Source organism: Agelaius phoeniceus, chromosome 5, assembly GCF_051311805.1.
Source record: "Agelaius phoeniceus isolate bAgePho1 chromosome 5, bAgePho1.hap1, whole genome shotgun sequence".
Taxonomy (NCBI): Eukaryota; Metazoa; Chordata; class Aves; order Passeriformes; family Icteridae; genus Agelaius; species Agelaius phoeniceus.
The window spans coordinates 49,545,088-49,564,311 of NC_135269.1; the positions used below are offsets into that span (position 1 = coordinate 49,545,088).

Here is a 19,224-nt window from a genome sequence, read left to right on the forward strand (position 1 = left end):
ATAAAACTGCTTCACAGGGTGATACAGATGTATTATTTCTTACTCTGCAGTCTCTGCATTTAGCACTTCCCTCATCAAAGTATTTTACAATTATTTGGCTAAAGATGTTCTGCAGAGGGTTACCTTAGTAGCCTATTTAGTTAGTTACTCATTTTTCTCTCTAGAGGTAGTTTGAAGCTCCCCTCAGGACCAGATTGACTAGAACTGACACATCTCCAGATGTCTCCAGTTACAGATATGCACACACCACTCTAGTTGACATCACTCTTGCCCTTCCTTGAGCAGCTATGATGTCTGTGTTTACAAGCCTGCAGACAAGCATGCCTGAGTGAATAGCACATTTGTAGGTAGCAGTCTTTGGCTGTCATATAAGCTGGAATTTTCTGCAAGTGGTTGAAAGCCAAAGGAGTAGCTGGCCAAACAGATGGGTAGGTGGCAAATTTGACTTTATTCCGCACAATCTCCATTTTGAGCTTTCCATGACACTGGCACACAGATTGAAGAAATCTGAGTTCCTTGGTTGGTTTTTATTTCTACAAACACAGATGCTGTCTTTGAAGCAATTTTTGTTGTACATGTTTGGCTTCAAATTAAAAATCCCTATTGTCTCCTAATACCCCATAATGGTTTAATGGTTTTGGCATTTCGTTCTCTACAGCCCTGATACCTTGTCTGCTCTGCCTTTATTTAAAAACAAACAACCCTGCATACCCCCCTTCCTCCCTCCAAACATACATGGTCACTCTGACAGCTATCTGTTGCTTCATTTAACGCTACAAATTAGGCTGGATTTATTGTTTCACTTTGATCATTTCTGCTAATATCCCTTTAGTTGGTTTACAGTCTTTTTCTTCCTATCCTTCTAGGCAGTCTTGTAGTGTTTTGAATTTTTTTTCCTTCATAAGGAAATAGAAAATATTTTTTTTCTTCGGTAAGTGGTGCTTTCATAGCACCACTAGCTTTAGATAGTTCCAGTGGGCTATTTTAATGCTTTCTAACCTCTTCTTTCACTGATGTATACCCTGCAGCAGCAGTGCTTCAACTGTGAAGGAAAGTTCCTTTTATTAGGGAAAGAGAAAATGTCGTGCTTTTACTGTTGCCAAGATTACTTATATAAGGAGATACAAAAAGAATCTCCCAAGGAGACATTAAAACCCAACTTTCTAAACGTCACTGTGCCTCACCCTCTACATCAGGGATGCTGAAGAACTAAAGTAATACAGGGTAAAGAAAAGGACCAAATTTAAAAGTACAGCTGTGAAAAAGAATGGTGCTCTTACAGATTATTTTTATTGACTTTTTTTTTTTAATCTATGACATGATCTTAATATGTTTTATACTACTGTAGGCAGAAAATCTGAGAACACTTAAACACAAGTTTAAGTAGAGTAAAATCTGCGTCAGAATGGTAGTCCTCAAAGTGAGGTGTTGGTCTTCTGGAAAGCAACATCATGAAGAAAAAATCTTTAGAACATTCTCTTTTCTGCTTGCCTGCACAGCAGTGTGAAAAAGAGAAAAAAAATCAGTAAAAGTTTTAAATGAGCTAGGTATTTCACTTTTGCAGTTCAGAAGAGAAGCACACATCCTGTAAGTGCACACAATATGTAATAGCAAATGATGTGGAACCTCAGTAAAACCATATGTTCTGCCTACAGAATCAGTTTTGGCAGTGACTTAATGCACAAGATTTTTTTCCAACATGAACCATTTGGACCAATCTCTCACAGATCCCCCAGTTGCACAGTGCACCTTCCAAGCAGTGTTGGTGAGGAGGTGATGTCTGGCAACTCAGCCATTGAATATCATGTGTGTCTGGTCTGAAAAGGGTGACTGCTCTCTTTTTAGTAGAAGATAACACAGAGCCTGATTAAATTAATTCTATTAGCTTACTTGTAAAAGAACTACTTCTTCCATCTTCTGGAAATATGAATTATATAATTATGAATTCTTCTTCAAAGTCAAGAAGAGTTTAAGTGATATTAATGAGGAAATAAAAGAATGTGCAGTGTTATTAAAATCTCAGTAAAATACAATTAGGCAAGGCTAAAATAGTGTACTATGCTATAGACTTAGAGATGAAAATAGTAAATACACCCCTTTATTCAAAAGTACTAGTTAAAGAACATGAAGACAGCTGGCACAGTACTGATGGGAATAATAGATAAGAAACTTGCTGTCTCCTATCCTATACCTGTCATTATGAATGACAGAACATTTCTACCTGTGAAAGGAAGAATGGATATTTTTGTCAAATGTTACTGACATGCTACATTCTGCCCAGATTTAAATTATAGTTCAAGCTATAGAACAAGGATTTCAGAATTGATTTAAAATTATTAAACTGTCTAAAATAAATAACTGATAAATTTGTCAGGGGAGCTAGAACACTGGGATGAAATTTTCTTTTGTAGAGAAAGGCTTTTCACCCAGCTGGCTTCCCAGAAGACATTAAACAGTGTATAGTGGAATGGCGCCTTGGGCAGTTATGGGGAATCTCTGCCTGTACAAATATTCACAGCTCTTGATGAAGCCAGGAAAGACCTGCATTTCTAAAAGGACTGTATTTCTATAAAGCTAAGATTTCTGAAGACAAAGGTACCATCAAACACCAATTAAAATAACTGCATGGTCATTGCAGGATTTACTATTGTCAGTCAGACAGGGAGAAAATTGTCAGCCTGATTCAAGCCTGATTGAAAATTGTCAGCCTGATTCTTCCTGTTTGTATCACCAAAAAGAGCTGGCATATATATATATGAACATGATGATGACCATGCTTTTCCATCTTGCACAGTGGTTGAGATGGAAATAAGAATTGATAGGCTTGTGTGTTAGCATGCCTTTTAGAACTTCTGTCACAATTGTTTTTCAAGATGCTGAGCTATAAACTATGATCCCAGTATTCCCTTGCATTTGCTTCCACATAGAAAATCTGCCTAACAGCACTTCCATTGGGATTGAAGAGCAAAAAGAAATTGTATTGCATACGTCAAGGAGAAACACTTTTCAGAAAGAATATAAAAGCAGTAAAACAAAGATGTACAAAGGGTTTTCCATGATACCACTAAACAGAAATCTATTAGAGAACAAATGTTGTTTACAGGAACAAGCTTTTGTAAAACAAGGAATCTAATTAATTCATTAGTAGGACTGGGGCATTTAAGTACCTGAATGTAAAGGGAAGTCACATCTTCTTCAAGTAAGGAGCTGAAACTTTTTTCCTGAACAGGAGAAAAATAGGACATTTTGAAGACTCTAGGGCTGCCAGCATGAACAACATTCTCTGACAGTATGTTAGGAAGTACAGCCTTTACAGAATGGACTTTAATGTTAACCCAAAGAAGCTGTGTGTTGGAGGTCAAGAAGCAGATAGAGAAGAGAAACTTGACAAAATCAGAGTTAGGCTTGCAAATGGCTCAAAAGCTGGATAAATACTTGATCTTAATTTTCACTAAAAAGGCAGTATTTAATCTGTGGACCTGAAAGTGGGACAGAAGGTAGAAATGGGTTTTATAATATCTGAGGTAGAAATTACATGCAAACCAGCTAGAATCCTGGTCTCCCTAAATTGTACAGTTTGTGGAGGGACACACACCTGTGACCACCTGTGAATCAGTCCATCCAAAATCAGAATCTTCAGCTAGGGGTGATTTGGTTCTGCAGCTGGACATTTCCCTGAAACATGTGCAACCAGACTGGAACAATGCCATCCATACCAGGTAGAGCAGACTTCACATTCAAGTATTGAGGAAGAACTGGCTGGGAAGCTAGAAATCTTATAATGGCCACCTCAAATAAATAAACAAGCAGGCAGTGGTGTTTTGTTAGTGTGATAGCAACAGTCTTTAGAAACTATTTTTAAGAATTAATTAAAAATGCGATGCTTATAGATTAGAATTACTTAGGTTTGCTGACATTAGGGTTGCATCACACTGACCTCATAACTGTGACTGATGATTTATTTTCCAGACACAAGTAATGTAAAAGATCTCATTTGCCTTCAGGAAAGCATTGATTATAGCTCTGTTTCAGGAATTATATAAATGAAGGTTATCAGGATTATTACAAGAACTGTAAACTAGTTAATGAGTTGGTCAGAAAGGAAATGTCATTAGGCTGTAAGTATTAACCTGTAGGGAGGCTACTCAACAAAGATTAGATTGCTGACTGAGCTCATTTTAATCTTTTTTAAATGCTCTCAACAAAGTAAAAGAGTGTTGAAGAAATCCACCAATGACTCAAAGCTGAAAGGCAGTGTTGGTACAAAGGATTCTGGGACTTTAAATATATTAGGTGACCTCAAATGGCAGATATTAAATAGGTTTCAGTAACAAAAGTGCAAAGGTTTGGACTTAGGGACTGCAAAGAATAACCTCAGTTGTAAGTGAGGATCTTGGTTAGAAATGGCTAAAATGGAGGAAAACTTGGCTGATCACCCCTCACTCAAAGGCTGATGGTAAGATGTGACTGTGAAGAAAATAGTGTATGATCCTAGCATGTGTTAATGCAAATATTCTTAGTATAGATAGGGAAGCAACAATGCCTTTGTATAATGTCCTGGTAAAATACCATACAAAATGCTCTGTGCATTCTGGTCAGACAGGAAAGCTTGATTTGAACTGGGGAATTTGGAGAACATATATTAAGAGGATTAAACCTGGATTTTCTTTAGTCCTGGAGAACAAAGGGTGATAGGATCTAAGGTGTCCCCCCATAAATGAATGGGGAAAGCAGCTAGCAAAAGGAGCTCTTTAGATTTTAAAATTTAAAAAGTTATAACAGCAAACTTGTCCATAAAGTAAAAAATATGTTTTCTGACCACCTGAGCAGTGAAGTTATAGTGAAGGAGATTAATTATTCATTGACCCTTGACCCATTTAATAAAAAGATCAAGAGGATCCCTTCTAGTCCCATGTTCCTCTGAAAATGCTCCAAGACTCCTACTAGCAACTTCAGTCTAAAGTTCATGAACTACAAGACTTTATTATTTCACCTAATATATATAATTACTGATAAAAAATTCATTATCATGGAACTTCCTAGAATTTTATTAGACTATAATTACTCATAAGTATTCAAATGTTACTGTTTAATGATTGTTCCTTTTTTACTTAATGCTGCAGCTTTGTACTTTTCAAATCCCATGCAGTCTACTGATCTTTGGAGATCAGTCATTATTCAAAGAACCTCAGGTTTTGGGCAACGCCAAACCTTCCTATTGGAAAGAGTTTAAGTGACCCATGTTGTTTTCATGATTATACTTAGTTTTCCTAGATAAAAGTCATCACATTTCAAAATACAATTTTTAAGGTAGAAAGAGCTACTATGTCCATTTAAAAAGGAAGCAAGAGGAATCACATGTTGGACCAAAGTCAGTTGTACAAGTGCAATGGATTCTAGAGCTTTAGATGAGAAGCAGCCTATCTTTGAAGATTATATCATGGTACAATAAAGTTTTGGGTTACTCATGATAGTAGCTTACACAAAAGATTCACTGTCCTGGCTAGGAATTAGGAGCAATTTAATTTCATTTGTTTTGATAGTTTAGTATGAATTACAATTAGAATACTGTTTGTTTTGATTTGCAGATGCGGTCTGTCGGACGAATATTTAAATTCACTGACATGCCAACAGAAGAGACAAAAAGCATTAAGCCACAGAAGAATAATCAGTTTTCAGATGCCCTTGTAATTGAAAACAGGCATGTGAAGGAAGAGAAGAACTGGCCATCTGGGGGCCAAATGACTGTGAAAGACCTTACAGCCAAATACGGTGAAGGTGGACCTGCTGTACTAGAAAACATTTCCTTTTCAATAAGTTCAGGGCAGAGGGTAAGACACTGTTTTATTGTGGTTTTTTCTGACTTCTATTAAGCTTAAGTATAAAATTGTCATAAACCTATTTGATGACCAGAGGATTTTGAGTCCTCTCAGATTTTCTAAATGAAATTGTTCCAAAACAAAATATTTTCTAAACTAACCAAAGAACAGAAATGACTTAGGATAAAATACATGTGCAACAGTTTCCCAAGCTGTATTCCTGTGCCTGGGATTCTGCTGCTGTGGAGAGGGAAGCTTGCTGGTGAATGCAGGTGCTGGGGACAGGCTGACCCGATGGGGCAGGGCACAGAAGAATACAGGGTGCCGTGCCAAGGGTAACGCACCGCTGGCTCCAGCGGCCGGAGCGTGGAGGTGCCGTCTCACCCATTCCATGAGGGCTCTGTGCCACCCTGAATTATTGTACTGCACACCATAAACAGCTCTATTCTTACAGGATTGACAAACCTCTCTAATCCTCATGTGTATTTGGGGCTGTGTTTAAGAAAGGGCTTTAGCTTCAGGACAGCACTTAGGTAGAAGTTTAACACTTTGCTTCAAGTTCATGCTAAAGGCTCATCCTTGGTGGAATGGGAAGAAAGGCTTGTGATATCCTGAGCTGAAGGCATGCAGAGGAAGAGGAGATTTTAACTGTCCCATGTAAATGAGAAAACAGGTTCAGTGACAGCTTCCTGGCCTTGACATTAGGCACATATTCACTCCTAATTTGGATAGCACCAGTCTTTGCCAGGTTTGGTAGCTTTGTCTTGGTTTACATGAACTGAATGTTTCATCTACTAAGTTTGAGGGCACCAAAATTTTGAACCGAGAGTTCTGACTTCCTGTAGCACCATCCTGAAGGCATTCTGCCTTTGAGATACCTGTGACTCCTGGAAGATTTTCTGGTAGATTTTCTTCCTGGAAGATCCGTTGAAGCAATAGAGTAAGGAAAATGAAAGACACTTTTGTACTGTACAGAGAGGGTGGGAGAGCAGTAAAAACAAAAATCCTTTTCTCAAGGGCTGTGATTCAAGTTTTGTGATCAACCCTGGAGTCAGATGCTCCTTAAACTGGAAAGAATTTGTCTCTACTGCATAGGTAGTACACCAAGAAGGAAACAGGAGTTCTCCTCTGCCGAGGGATGGAATAATCATCTAGTCCCACTGCCTTACCACTTAATAACTGTCCAGAAGTTAAAGTATATTATCAAGCCCTTTAAGACTTACAGGCTTGGAGCATCAATCACCTCTCTAGGAAGTCTGTTCCAGTGTTTCACCACCATCTCTAGTAAAGAAATGCTTCCTAATGTCCATTCTTACCCTCTCTGGTGCAGCTTTAAACCCTTTCCACATGTTCTCTCACTGGATCCCAGGGATAAGAGATCAGCTGCCCCTCAGCCTCCTCTCCAAACTAGACAAGCCCATATTCCTGTTCACTCATCACAGGACATTCCTTTCAGCCCTTTCACCAGCTTTGTTGCCCTCCTCTGAGTGCATTCACTCACCTCCACATCCTCCTTAAACTGCAGAGCCCAGAACTGCACACAGCACTCCCATTGAGGCTGCTCCAAAGCTGAATAGAGTGGGATAATCACCCCTTCTGCCCAGCTGGTGCTGATGCTGTGTTTGATCAGCCCAGGATGGGCTTTGCCCTCTTGGCTGCCTGGGCACACGGAGCTGACTCACGTTGATCCTGCTGGCAGCAGCCTCCTCAGATCCCTCTCTGCAGGGCTGCTCTGCAGCACTCCTCTCCCAGTTTATACTTGTGCCTGGCATTGCTCCATCCCAGGTGCAGAATCTGACATTTGAATTCTTCAATTGCAGTTAAATACTGCTCAGTGTTTCAAACTATCAGATTTCTCTGTGAGGCCTTGAGTCCTCAAGAGAGTCAACAGCATTTCCCAGTTTGGTGTCATCAGCAGCTTTGCTCATGGTGCATTTGACTCCTGCATCCAGATCATTGCTGAATACATGGAAGAGAACTGTCCCTAGGATTGAGCCCTGAGGAGTACTGCTGATGGCAGTCACCAGCCAGAGGTAGCTCCATTCACTACAAGCCTTCAGCCATTCTTCAGTATGGTCACACTACAAAAGCAGCCCACACTCAGACAGGACAATGTTAGCTGTGTAAACCCAGATGTAAGCAGCATCTTGGAGTTTGTTGGTGGTTACTGTAAATATTTGCTTTTTCTGGCAATAGGTCAGCTCCCCTACAAGGGAAACACAACTTTAAAAAAACCCTGAAACCTGTATTACTATGTTTCTTCACACCCTAGACATAAGAAAAATCAGCATCAACTGGGCAGGTTGAGGGCTTGCACAGATGCTTAGAGGTGTCCAATGGGATGATATCTCCTGTAACCACTGCCTCTGCCCCAAGCTACCCCACTAATCAGAGTTAGGCCCTTTATTTTCAATCATATGAGAATGGAGTAGCTTACTAGGGTGATCCAAATGCACTCCCTACTTATTTTTTGGTTTCTGGATGTGATTTTGCTGATGAGGGCTTCCTGGCAAAGTGAAGGGAAAAGGCCCAAAGAGCTGGGCTGATCAGTGCAAGATAATAGACAAGCAAATTTCTGTCCTTTAGCTAAGGGTAGGCTAAAATATTTTTCATCTAGTTAATTCTAAAAAAACAAAGAATAGTCTCCCCAGTGTTTGATTCCTCCTTTGCTGTAGGCTTTTATCATTCCCACATAAATGATGTTTGCTATCCCATTGAGATCCATCTGGACTGTTCTTCACTTCTGAGACCTTTAAGGCTTTTGCCTTAGTCTGTGATTAATATGTGAAGAGTATTAAATGTTTGCTTGTATGATTTGCATTGCAGGTGGGCCTTTTAGGAAGAACAGGTTCAGGAAAAAGCACTTTACTTTTTGCATTTTTAAGACTGCTGAATACAGAAGGGGATATCCAGATTGATGGAGTCTCCTGGAACACGGTCAGCGTGCAGCAATGGAGAAAAGCATTTGGAGTGATTCCTCAGGTAATGAGATTATTGGATATTTTTGTGCCTTTATTTTCGTTGGTTCTATATCTGTATGTACATGCATGCTTTTAAGATGTTAGTTATTGTATGCTGAGAAAAAAACCAAACCATGGATTTTGTGAAAAGGGGAGTGGCATGGATGGTGGAAGGATGCAATGATTCACAGCAAACTTTGCATTTTTAGGGTTTCTCTGCCTCTCCCACAAGAACTCTTCTAGAAATGGGTAGGTACAGCAAGCTCAAACAGAAGTGTTTCCAGCCTGCTTATCCCTGCCTCTCTGAGACAGTTTGCATTTTGATTCAGGATAAGATACTGCTACCTGAAGAAAAAAAAAATACAATCAGTGTTCTCAGCTACTGTTTTCTGAAGCTCTACATCACATATTATGGTTAACATGTGGACACTGCACATTGCGTGTTTTCCCTGGCAGACTGGTAGCAAACATGTAAACCTAGGGCTTCTGAGTCTCTTGCCAATGTTCCTGCCACTGCACAGCATCTTGTATCAGTTACAGCTGTGGAGTATTTGTCTGAAAAATGAACTATATTGTCTGCATACAGTAACACTAAAATGTGATTGCTCACTGTAAAGGTAGAAATGAAAACTGATGGAATGAACTGCAGAATTTTAACTCCTTTGTACTTTTGATGTCTATCCTTACCAACAACACTGATATGTGAGTAACACATATTGACCATCTCTTCTTTGACAGTTTTACATCAGATAGTTCTTCAGTTTCCAAACATACACAATGTTTTCCATAACAGTATTCATTCCTTTGGAAATCCTGTGACTGTGGCAGACTAATTCAAGTAACACTTGATGGCAATCTTACCAATGAGTCACTCGTTGTATCAGGCGGCAGTGGGAGACTGACTGCAGATCAGCCTGCCATACTGGGAGGGGCCATGCAGCCTCTCCTGCCTTTATCCATCCATCCATCCTTGAGGGTGGCTACTAGCCCCAGAGACTGAAAAGTATGGTTTGATCCCCAGTCACCTTAGATGACCTGCTCCTTGACACACCCACAAAGGAGTGGGCCAGCCAAGGTGCCCAAGCAGCCCCTTTTAGCTGTTAGCTGTCAAACCCTAATTCCCCATCCTGTCCCCACAGTAAAGCTGTTTCCATCTTGTTGCTGTAAAGATTTGATTTGGTCCCAGATAGTTTCCCATATGAGAAAGGTGTTTTTTGTCTTAGAAAGATGGTGATTGTATGGGTAGTATAAAGCAGTTGTTGCAGTGACTACATGAGGGACTTTAAAATAGTTGGAGAGACTCTGGGACAGCCAGACAGTTAAACATAACAATGCCTTAAATTTTACAGCTGTCACTGTTAAAAGACACTGAAATATTCATGCTAGAAGAAAAATGGCCTTGATTTTGCAAACACAAGGAGGACTCAGAATTCAATTTTTCGATGGCTTCCCTTTCAAATATGTTATTCCATGGTAGCCCAAGTGCCATTTATTTAGAGTCGGCATACAAAGCAGGCCCAACTCTCTTTTCTTTGTGCATTTCATGCTCTGAAATTTTCTAGAGGCAGCAATATTTTAGCACTTTGACCTTGTCAGAACAGACCCTTTCTTCCCTGCCACGTTACACCCTTAACAAACCGAGCCTAACAGAGCGGTGTTGAGTCCACGTGTTGCATTCATTTCTTACCTGAGCTCTGCCAGTCACACACTGCCTGCAGAGCTGAGGCTTGCTTGGCAAGCTACCATTTGATAACTGACCTCTTGTCACCACTTCTGTCCTCTCTTCAACATTTTCATATCTATCTATTCCTTTAAACTTTTATTTCGTTATTACAGCTGGCTCAGTTCTGCAGAGTGATTGTTGCTTGCGAGTATGAAAAAATTCAGCTCCCCCATTCAGATCAAGGCAGCTGTGCAGTGAATTGCATGTGCAGCTGCTTGTAATTAGTTTAGAGGACAGGTATGTTATACAGCTGTCTTTTGAAGCATAGCTGTACAGGATGAAGGATGCTTTTACCAGTAAGGTATGTCTGCACTGGAAAATTTTCCTATACAGCCAAGTATACATTTCTGTATTGGAAGGGGCTTCCTTATCTCTCTCATAGTGATCTTTTTGTTCTCAGCCTTTTGCCCTTTGGGATGTGGTTGCCCACCAGAATTTCTGTGTTCCATCTCCAGCTGTCCTTGGGAAGGCATGGACTGAGAAGTAATCTGAATGCTTGGTAACAAGCAGTCTCATTGTCCCAGTGAAAATATGAGGGATAATTCTCATAGCTGAGCAGTCACTAATGGTATAGAAAATATCATTCTCCAGCCATCAGCAAAATGCAAGAGACATTTATTACATGAGCATATAACTTGCCCTTCTGCTAGTGAGGTGCATTGTTAGTTCATTGTTAAAATTACACATTTAGTTCACATTTGGAAGTCCCTGATACATGGATCAATGCCAAATAATCCCAGCCCTCCATTCTCTGTAAGGTCATGAGAGTTGCCAGCCTGTTTGCATGCTTCAGCTCACAGCACTTGTCCCAAAGCCTTGGCAAAGAACTGCACATTATGCCTCAAAAGTTCCCACATTCAGAACAAAATGGAGTTTTCAGCAGCCCTTTCCCAGCAGGAAAGAGAAATTGCATATGCCACCCTGCCTTTCCCAGCAGAACAAAGGGAGCCTTTTGTTCTTTGCCATTCACCTAAAGCTTCAGAATGGAAAAAAAGTTGCCTTTCCTTTCCTGGGAGGCTCTCCTACAGCAACACCTGGATATTCACTGTCTCCAGGAGAGGCTTCGCCAACAAAAGGAGAATGGAGTTCTACCTGAGGCATGCTTCCTCCTGAAAATTTTCCAACACTCTCCTTCATTCCTTAACCCTAAGTTTCCCAATTTAATAGAAAATAAGTGCTTTTCCAGTGTGGGAACTTCACTAAAGCACCACCACATGGCACACACAGAGTCCTAAGACTCTGCTCTCTGCTCCATGCAGGCTGTGCTGGAATGACCTGCAGGGTGGTCAGGGATCACACGGAGCAGAAGCAAAGGTGAACCCCTTGTTTCTTTCAGTATCTCAAATCTGGCTGTCATGCCTTGTAGAGGTGTGAAGGGTTAAATGATATAAAACATATTTCCTGAAGCACTCACAAGGAAGTTCCTTGCTGTAGCTTCTCACATGGCTGTGCTGCTGAAGCCCAGCCTGCCCGACACTGCTCCTACAGGCTGTCATGCTCCCAGAAACAATTGCTCCACTCACACCAGGCTGTACTTTTGCATTCATTATCTCTTCTTCCTGGACAGGCCTTTCTGATGATTCTCCTGAGGGTATTTGCCCACCACATTTCCAGAGTGAGGATTTCCAGCTGAATTAGGTTTCAACACAGTAAGGCTTTAATGCCTGGGTCCTCATGCAGATTGCATCCTGAAGTATTTAATGGAGTCAGATTGAGGACATGCCTTCAGAAATTTGTGTTTGAGGGGAGAACAGGAGACCTGCAGTTGATTTCCAGTTAAAACAAGTGATGAGAGACCTGAGACCCATGAGGTGCTTCTAGCTGTGAGGAAGGGCATGACTTCTGATGTTTTATTTAGTGTTATTCCATGCATCCTGGTGGATCGCACAGTTTTCTACATGTAAATACTCCATATAGAGTTAAAATCAAGCTTAACATGGAGAAAAAGTTTTCTAGAGTTTGCAGGACTGCCAGCTGACAAAAAAAAAATGCTTTGCTCTTTTATTTTACTGAAGAAGTGAAATTTTGCAACTTTTATCTTTGTAGTTCCAGTTTTTCAGCAGCTGTCACATTCTATTCATTGTATATGTCTGTCTGTCTGTCTGTCTGTCTGTCTCCAGCACTATTTCTCATACCCTTCAGGCCTGCTTACTTTTGGAGGTCATAGCTGCTTTGTGGTGTGCCAGCACACTCCTGCCTGGTGCAGCTGCTCAGCAGGGCCACTTCCCAAGGTGCTCCCAGAGAGGATCCTGCAGGGCACTGGGATGAGGCAGCATCACCATGGTGGGGAGTGTCTGCTGCATCAGACCCATGCACAGAGCAGCTGGGGATGTTAATTAACAACCCCTCATGCTCATGCTCACTCTGGGCAGTATATAGGTTGAACCCATACATCATAGGTTCAGTGTTGCCAGGGGCACAGCACTTGTATTTACCAGAAAGCTCTATGGGAGGCAGATGTTTTGTCCCTAAAGGACACTTATGAAAACAAATCCTCTAACTTTGCATCTGCAGCTAAAGCATTCACACAGTAACTTGATTTTACTTCGTGTTGATATTGCTGTTATAACACAGGCACATTTGTCCTCCAGCCCTGGGGCATGTGGGAAGAAGAGTCCATGGGTCTTGCTGAGGACCTGCACACAGGCTGCAGCAGCAGCTACTCACAGCCAGGACACTCTTACTCCTTAGCAGCCTCTTGTCAGCTGATCCTTAACTCTTCTGTAAGCGTTTCCTTAGGTACTCTGGGGTCTTGATTCTCCACATACCACATAAATTGCTTAGGAAGCTTATTGCCCCACACACCAATACACAGAGGCTGTAGCCACCAATGAGTATTTATGCCCTTCAGAAGGGTTGATTTGCAATATTTGGGGTGGTCAGAACATAAACATGACCATATTTATGTTTCTGAATGTTTTGTTTGTGGGTGGATGTCAAGTCTAAGAAACTGTTTGTTGTATAATCACACCTACTGTCATCCTGTGGGAATTTGAACAAGTGACCAAGAAGGAAATTATTTCAGATTTGCTGCCAGTCTACCCAGCCATCCATTCACTCTTCCAATGCTCTCCTTATTTCTACTTCTTCCATATTTATGAACAATGCAAGTCCTTCATATTCACTTTTGGGTGTTTTTGTTTCACTTTAGACTTCAAGTTTTTAAGAATGTGGAGAGATTTGTTTCTGCTTCTCTTCAAGCAGACCCTTAACTGCCCAGGTGACTCATATGGTATTTACTTAAATGAACCCTATATGATTTCTAATAAGCTGGGAGGAAGGAGGTGTTGAAATGGAGAGAGAAGTACCAGAATTCAGGACAATGAAATATTTACTTTGTGGGGATGAAAATCCAACCCTGCTTTTGGGAATAGCTTGCTTTTAGTGCCCTGCTTCTTAAAAGCACAGTTATTAGAAATAGCAGCAGCTTCAGAAGAAAGTTGTACCCCTTATTGCTCTGCCTGGTGCACTTCAGCAGGAATGTCTTTCAGCCCTATCTTCTTTAGAACTGGTTTGTTCAGTCAACTATTCTTTAGCACTGAGAAATGAAAACATGCATTCCATTAGGTAAATGTATGGGGCTCACAGTGTGAGCAAACCCACGTCTGACACTGTTTCCACAGCACTGCTGTTTCCACCACACCCACTCCTTGGAAGAACCTAATCCTGCTGCAAATATGTCACCCCACTCATGCCCCCTAACCGGTGCAGGGCATGGGAAAAGGACTGTGCTGTACTTCACTGAAGCTTTCACTGTTATTAACAAGAACAATTATAAGGGACTCTTTCCCCTTTGTCTCTACAAAAATTACTTCAGTGATTAATTTTTAGCTGAGTGTGGTTCTGCAGCTCTGTCAGTGTGTTGTTTGCCATGTGTTGAAGGTATCATTGCACTTAAATCCACCCCATTGAGTGCACAGCACCACAGTGCAGCTGCTTTTCTCCTCTGGTTTCTTGAATTAGATTTTCTTCTCTTTTAAACCAAATACGTTGGCAATGGCATGCATATCTTAATCTAGCAAATTAATTAATGTAATTTATTTTCCTCTGCAATGTTTACACTTTTAATTAATAATAATTAAATGATTAATGTAAATGTGTGTATAAATCACTTTGAAATCTGATGAAAGAATGCCAAGTTCCCAGGCTGGGTCAGGTGGAAATCATGGTAGACAGGCCAAACTCTGGGAGAGCACTTGCTAAGTGTATTCTCTCTTATTTTCTGTTGGTACAGCTAGTCCTTCTCTGCTTTTGGTAGTGTTTGACTACCAAGACTCCAGGAACCTATGTGGCTGTGAATCACTGGCATTTCAACACATTTTCTCTTAATAAATAATTTGCTTAGAAAGACAGGAGAAAATAATTGTCTCAATTTTTTCGTCTTGGTATTTGTTGTGTACGTAGACAGAAAGAGCAAGCAAATGGTAATATTTCTCAAGAAGGCACTTAAATTCTTTGAGAGCAAGTTCTCCCCACTACAAGCAGTGGGTGTACCTTACAGCATAGAAAAAACCAGTTTCTTAAATGTCCTACAGCCTCAGTGTCCCTTGAAGAATCTAATTTCTCTCAGAAATCCACCCCATGTAAAAAGAGATTCAACAAATATTTAATTTTGTCTGAGTCACTGCTTCTTGAGCTACAAAATGTGTATCTAAGGTATGATGGCCGAAATCTGCTTGCCTGAACTGATGGGGAAAGCAGAATGGAGTGGCAAACTTCAGCTGGAGAAGGGCGTGTTCTCTCTCAGCGCCAGGAAATGTGCATCCTCCTCCTCTCCTGCAGCGGAACCGGGGCAGGGCAGGGGCCGAGCAGGAGCCAGCGCAGCCCGCGGTGTCTGGCAGGGAAAGCTCACCCGGCGGGCTGGGGCTGCTGAGAGTGGGACAGTGGGACAGGGACCGGGACGTGGTGAAATGCCAGGGAGCGGAATGATGCTGAGATGTGCGTTTGGCTGCAATTTATTAGAAAAAAAATTTCATTGATGGAAAACAGCTTAGGACAATGTCCCTGAATTTTGACAAATAAGCACTAGTTTTTCCTCTCTAAGAAAAATTGTGGGAACACACATTTTAGGTTGATAATTTTCTTTTGGTATGTTTGAATGTGTTTCACATAGTCAAGAATCAAAAATAGTTTTAAAATGTTTATTTCAAAATGAAAATGCAGGAAATGTTTTATTCTGAAAACTGCTGAAATCTGGGGGTTGCTGGTTTTCAGGCAAATTTGGCTAAGATTTTGTTAAAATAATTGCCAAAATCTTAATAAATAAGCATTTTCAAAATCACTTTTTTTTGAAAAGCATTTAAAAAAAATTAATAACCTGCAGTTAGCTCTATCTGGTAATTGCAGAAGGTTTTTCTTTTGTCTATATGCTTCACAATTTCCAATGTTTTATACAATGTTTCAGGTTATCTATCTACCTGTGTCTGTATGTCTTTTTTCTTGCAGAAAGTGTTCATATTTTCTGGAAGTTTTCGGATGAATTTGGATCCTTATGGGCAGTGGAATGATGAAGAAATATGGAAAGTTGCAGAGGAGGTAAAGCTATTCAGTGTCATTTGTCTCCCTCTGGTGATGTGGTTGCAGCAGGGTGCTGTGTAGGTCTAATGATTGCCATATTTTACATTTATGTAGACTCTTAGGAAACAAGGGCAGGGGAAAGGTCATGCTGTGCTACAAACCATATCTATTATGTCTTATACAAATAGTTCACTTCTCAGGCCAATGGGAAGCCAGCTGGGAGGAGCTCTCTTCTCTGACAAGGCATTCAGGCTCTTGTTCTGCTTGTGTCATGGAGCTTCCTGTGCCATGGAAAATAAGAGTCATGGAATGTTAGAATTCCGAACCTGAAGGTTGTCTTCTAATATTTTGTTGAGTTTTCCACAACATTTTTTTTTCCAATTCCCAAGGTTAGGGGCCAGATTCTGTTTCCATGTTGCACTGGTGCCACACATTGCAGATGTCAGGTGCCACTCTTGGCTCTGACAGTGCTCCATGGGTTGCAGAGGTGTCTGTAATGCCCAGGAAAAGTCAGGTGAGCATTACAGGAGGCAAGGGGCTGCAGCCCAGAAAGTGGGTACCTTTTTCCAAGGTACAGATGACCTAATTAATACAGACCTAACCATACATTGGTGCCACTTTCCTTCGCTGCAAGTCTGAAGTATCAAAAAGTGCTTACAGGTGTGGGACTTAATGTGAAAGCTTCCTCCTTTCCTATCCAGGATGTTAACTCTGCCTCTGCTTGCTTTCTTGGGTTTTTCTATATTTGGAAAAGAGGAAAGCAGACACGTTCTGTAAGTTACTGTCAGATGAAAATATAATGACATTTTTGTTTAGATGGTGTGACAGCAGCTTTTCAGACAGCCCTAGTGGAGGCAACAGTGTGCTCAGTGCTGTTTCTCTGCTTCTCTGAGGCTCAGGAAAAAATTTAGTGTGGATCAATATCCTCTTTCTTGAAGAAGATAAGCTCTCCTGCTTTGGAGGATTGTTTCTAGTGTTTGAACTGAGCTTGGGATTTTAAAGAGCTAAACCTGATTTACAATGGCGTGAAAAAAATTTTATTTTGAAGTGTTTATCATTAAGGAGTTGGGCAAATCTGTATTTGATACGGAGGTTTTCATTGCACAGGCAAGAATGCAAAGCAAATAAAAAAAGAAAGAGCTGTAATGCTTTTTACTAGGAGTGATTGGATTGTTTACCAAGTTCATGCTCTTGAAGTCTGGCTCAGCAGTGAGTCAGTGTAACTTTGGGAGCACGGCACAGAAATGAGCTGTCAGCTTATTCCAGACCCATGTTGACTGCTGACGATTTAGAGGATCCTCCTGAGATCAGCATCAGCTTTTTACACTCCTTGCAATCAGCTGCAGAGAACAAGGCCTTGTCTGATGCATTTTTTATTGCTCCCATATTTCAGCACCTGAATCTGTCAGACTTGTGTTGACTTGTGAGCTTAAGTCTTACTCCTGCAGTCAGCTGTCTGAACCCTATGGGTACATGGAGAGACCTTGTGCAGTTTTAGGAAGAAAGGACCTTTTCCATCCATTGAATGCAGAATTTCATTAAGGACACAATGCTTGTTAAAAAGAGAACAAGGAACAAAACACTGGCCTTAATTTGCATAAAAATCAAAGCACGAGCTCTTCAGAAACACAACGCATATACCCATACACCACAGTTTAATTTTGTTTCCATGCAAAGTGAAACCCCTTTGTAGGAATTCCAATTTTTTGTTTTCCCTGAGATGCAAATTAGTTGCAGATCAGTAATATTTAAAAAATCCAAGGGAGCTGGCCTTTATAAATTTCTGGAGTTTCATTACATTTTTATAGTGTTTTATAGAGCCATGCAACTCACATATATTTCCTAGTTTTCATGTTTTGTAAAAATGTCTCTTGAAACTCTGCTGATGAGGCCAAGGACCATAGTTGGTTTGGATCTGTGGAAGATGGAAAGCTTTGCTGGGAGGTGTAAATCTCCCAAGGAGAGCAAACAGGAGCACTGGAAGAAACAGTCAGAAAACATCTCCTGGGCTGGACTCTGATTTCTGGTCCAAAGGCAGCAGCTTCACTTGGCATGGGCACCTCTCTAAACACTGTCACCAGTGCCAGAGGGAAGCCCCCTCCTGCCTGCAGTATAACCAAAGTGCAGAAGACCTTTGGGGCAGCAAAAGGAGCACCTGGAAAAACACTGTCAGAGCTGTAGAGACAACGGCCATGGTGACTGGAGTTATTTTCTGTTGTTATAATGTAGCATATAAATGTTGGTCATTTATTTTTAAACTCCTACTAACCAAAGAGGCCTGTTTTCCTTTCAAAAATTGCTTTCCGTAGCATTTAGAATGATGTAAATGATTAGCACAGTCAGCAGTAATTATGTCTTGCCAACCTTTTGTGTCCTTTTTTCTCTGGCAGGTTGGGCTGAAGTCTGTAATAGAGCAATTTCCAGGCAAGCTTGATTTTGTTCTTGTGGATGGAGGCTGTGTCCTCAGCCATGGCCACAAGCAGCTGATGTGCCTTGCCCGGTCAGTTCTCAGCAAAGCTAAAATCTTGCTGCTCGATGAACCAAGTGCTCACCTGGACCCTGTGTATGTTTCGTTCATTTGTTCTGTTTTGTTTGTTAATATGGAATAGGAAAACCCATGAGGCAGCACCATCTAAGGAGATCTTTTGTAACTTGTGTGGCCTATTACTAAGCCTGATTTCAGTAATGCATGTTGGTAATTCTGTGCAGGGGGCCAGGGAAGCCTGGCTACAGCCTTTACTCTATGGCTGATAGGTTCTTTGACAGCAGAGATGCAGCTGAGGCACCACAGAGCTGTGTCCCTGCTGGTAGCTCTACAACCCACAGCCAGGCTGTTGCACATGAGTGTTATGGGCCTGTACAGTTATGGGCATGCACATTGCATCGTTTGTTTGCCTTTCAGAACTTCCCAAGTGATCAGGAAGACCCTGAAGCACGCGTTTGCCAACTGCACGGTGATACTCTCCGAGCACAGGCTGGAGGCAATGCTGGAATGCCAGAGATTTTTGGTGAGCATTTCTCATGGGCTCACTTACTGCTCTCTCACCACATTTGATGAACATGCAAAACACACCAAGTGGAAATGATGTTTTCTGGATTGATGGGGGTCATTCAGGGCAGTTAAGCAACTTACCCACTGGCAGAACTGCAGCAGGCTCCTGTTTGCTCCTTCACCTGATCTGTGACAGATGAGCTGGGTCATGTT

The 19,224-nt window shown here is 41.2% G+C and overlaps 1 protein-coding gene across 1 annotated transcript in view; it reads left to right on the forward strand.

Annotated features, from left to right (window-relative positions):
- The window catches only part of CFTR (CF transmembrane conductance regulator), an 88,226-nt gene that overhangs the window by 66,392 nt on the left and 2,610 nt on the right, over positions 1 to 19,224 (forward strand). Inside the window, exons 22-26 of the mRNA XM_054632061.2 lie at positions 5,589 to 5,831; positions 8,646 to 8,801; positions 15,948 to 16,037; positions 18,410 to 18,582; positions 18,922 to 19,027. Of these exons, the coding sequence (XP_054488036.2) occupies positions 5,589 to 5,831; positions 8,646 to 8,801; positions 15,948 to 16,037; positions 18,410 to 18,582; positions 18,922 to 19,027 (768 nt within the window). The remainder of the gene's footprint in view (positions 1 to 5,588; positions 5,832 to 8,645; positions 8,802 to 15,947; positions 16,038 to 18,409; positions 18,583 to 18,921; positions 19,028 to 19,224) is intronic.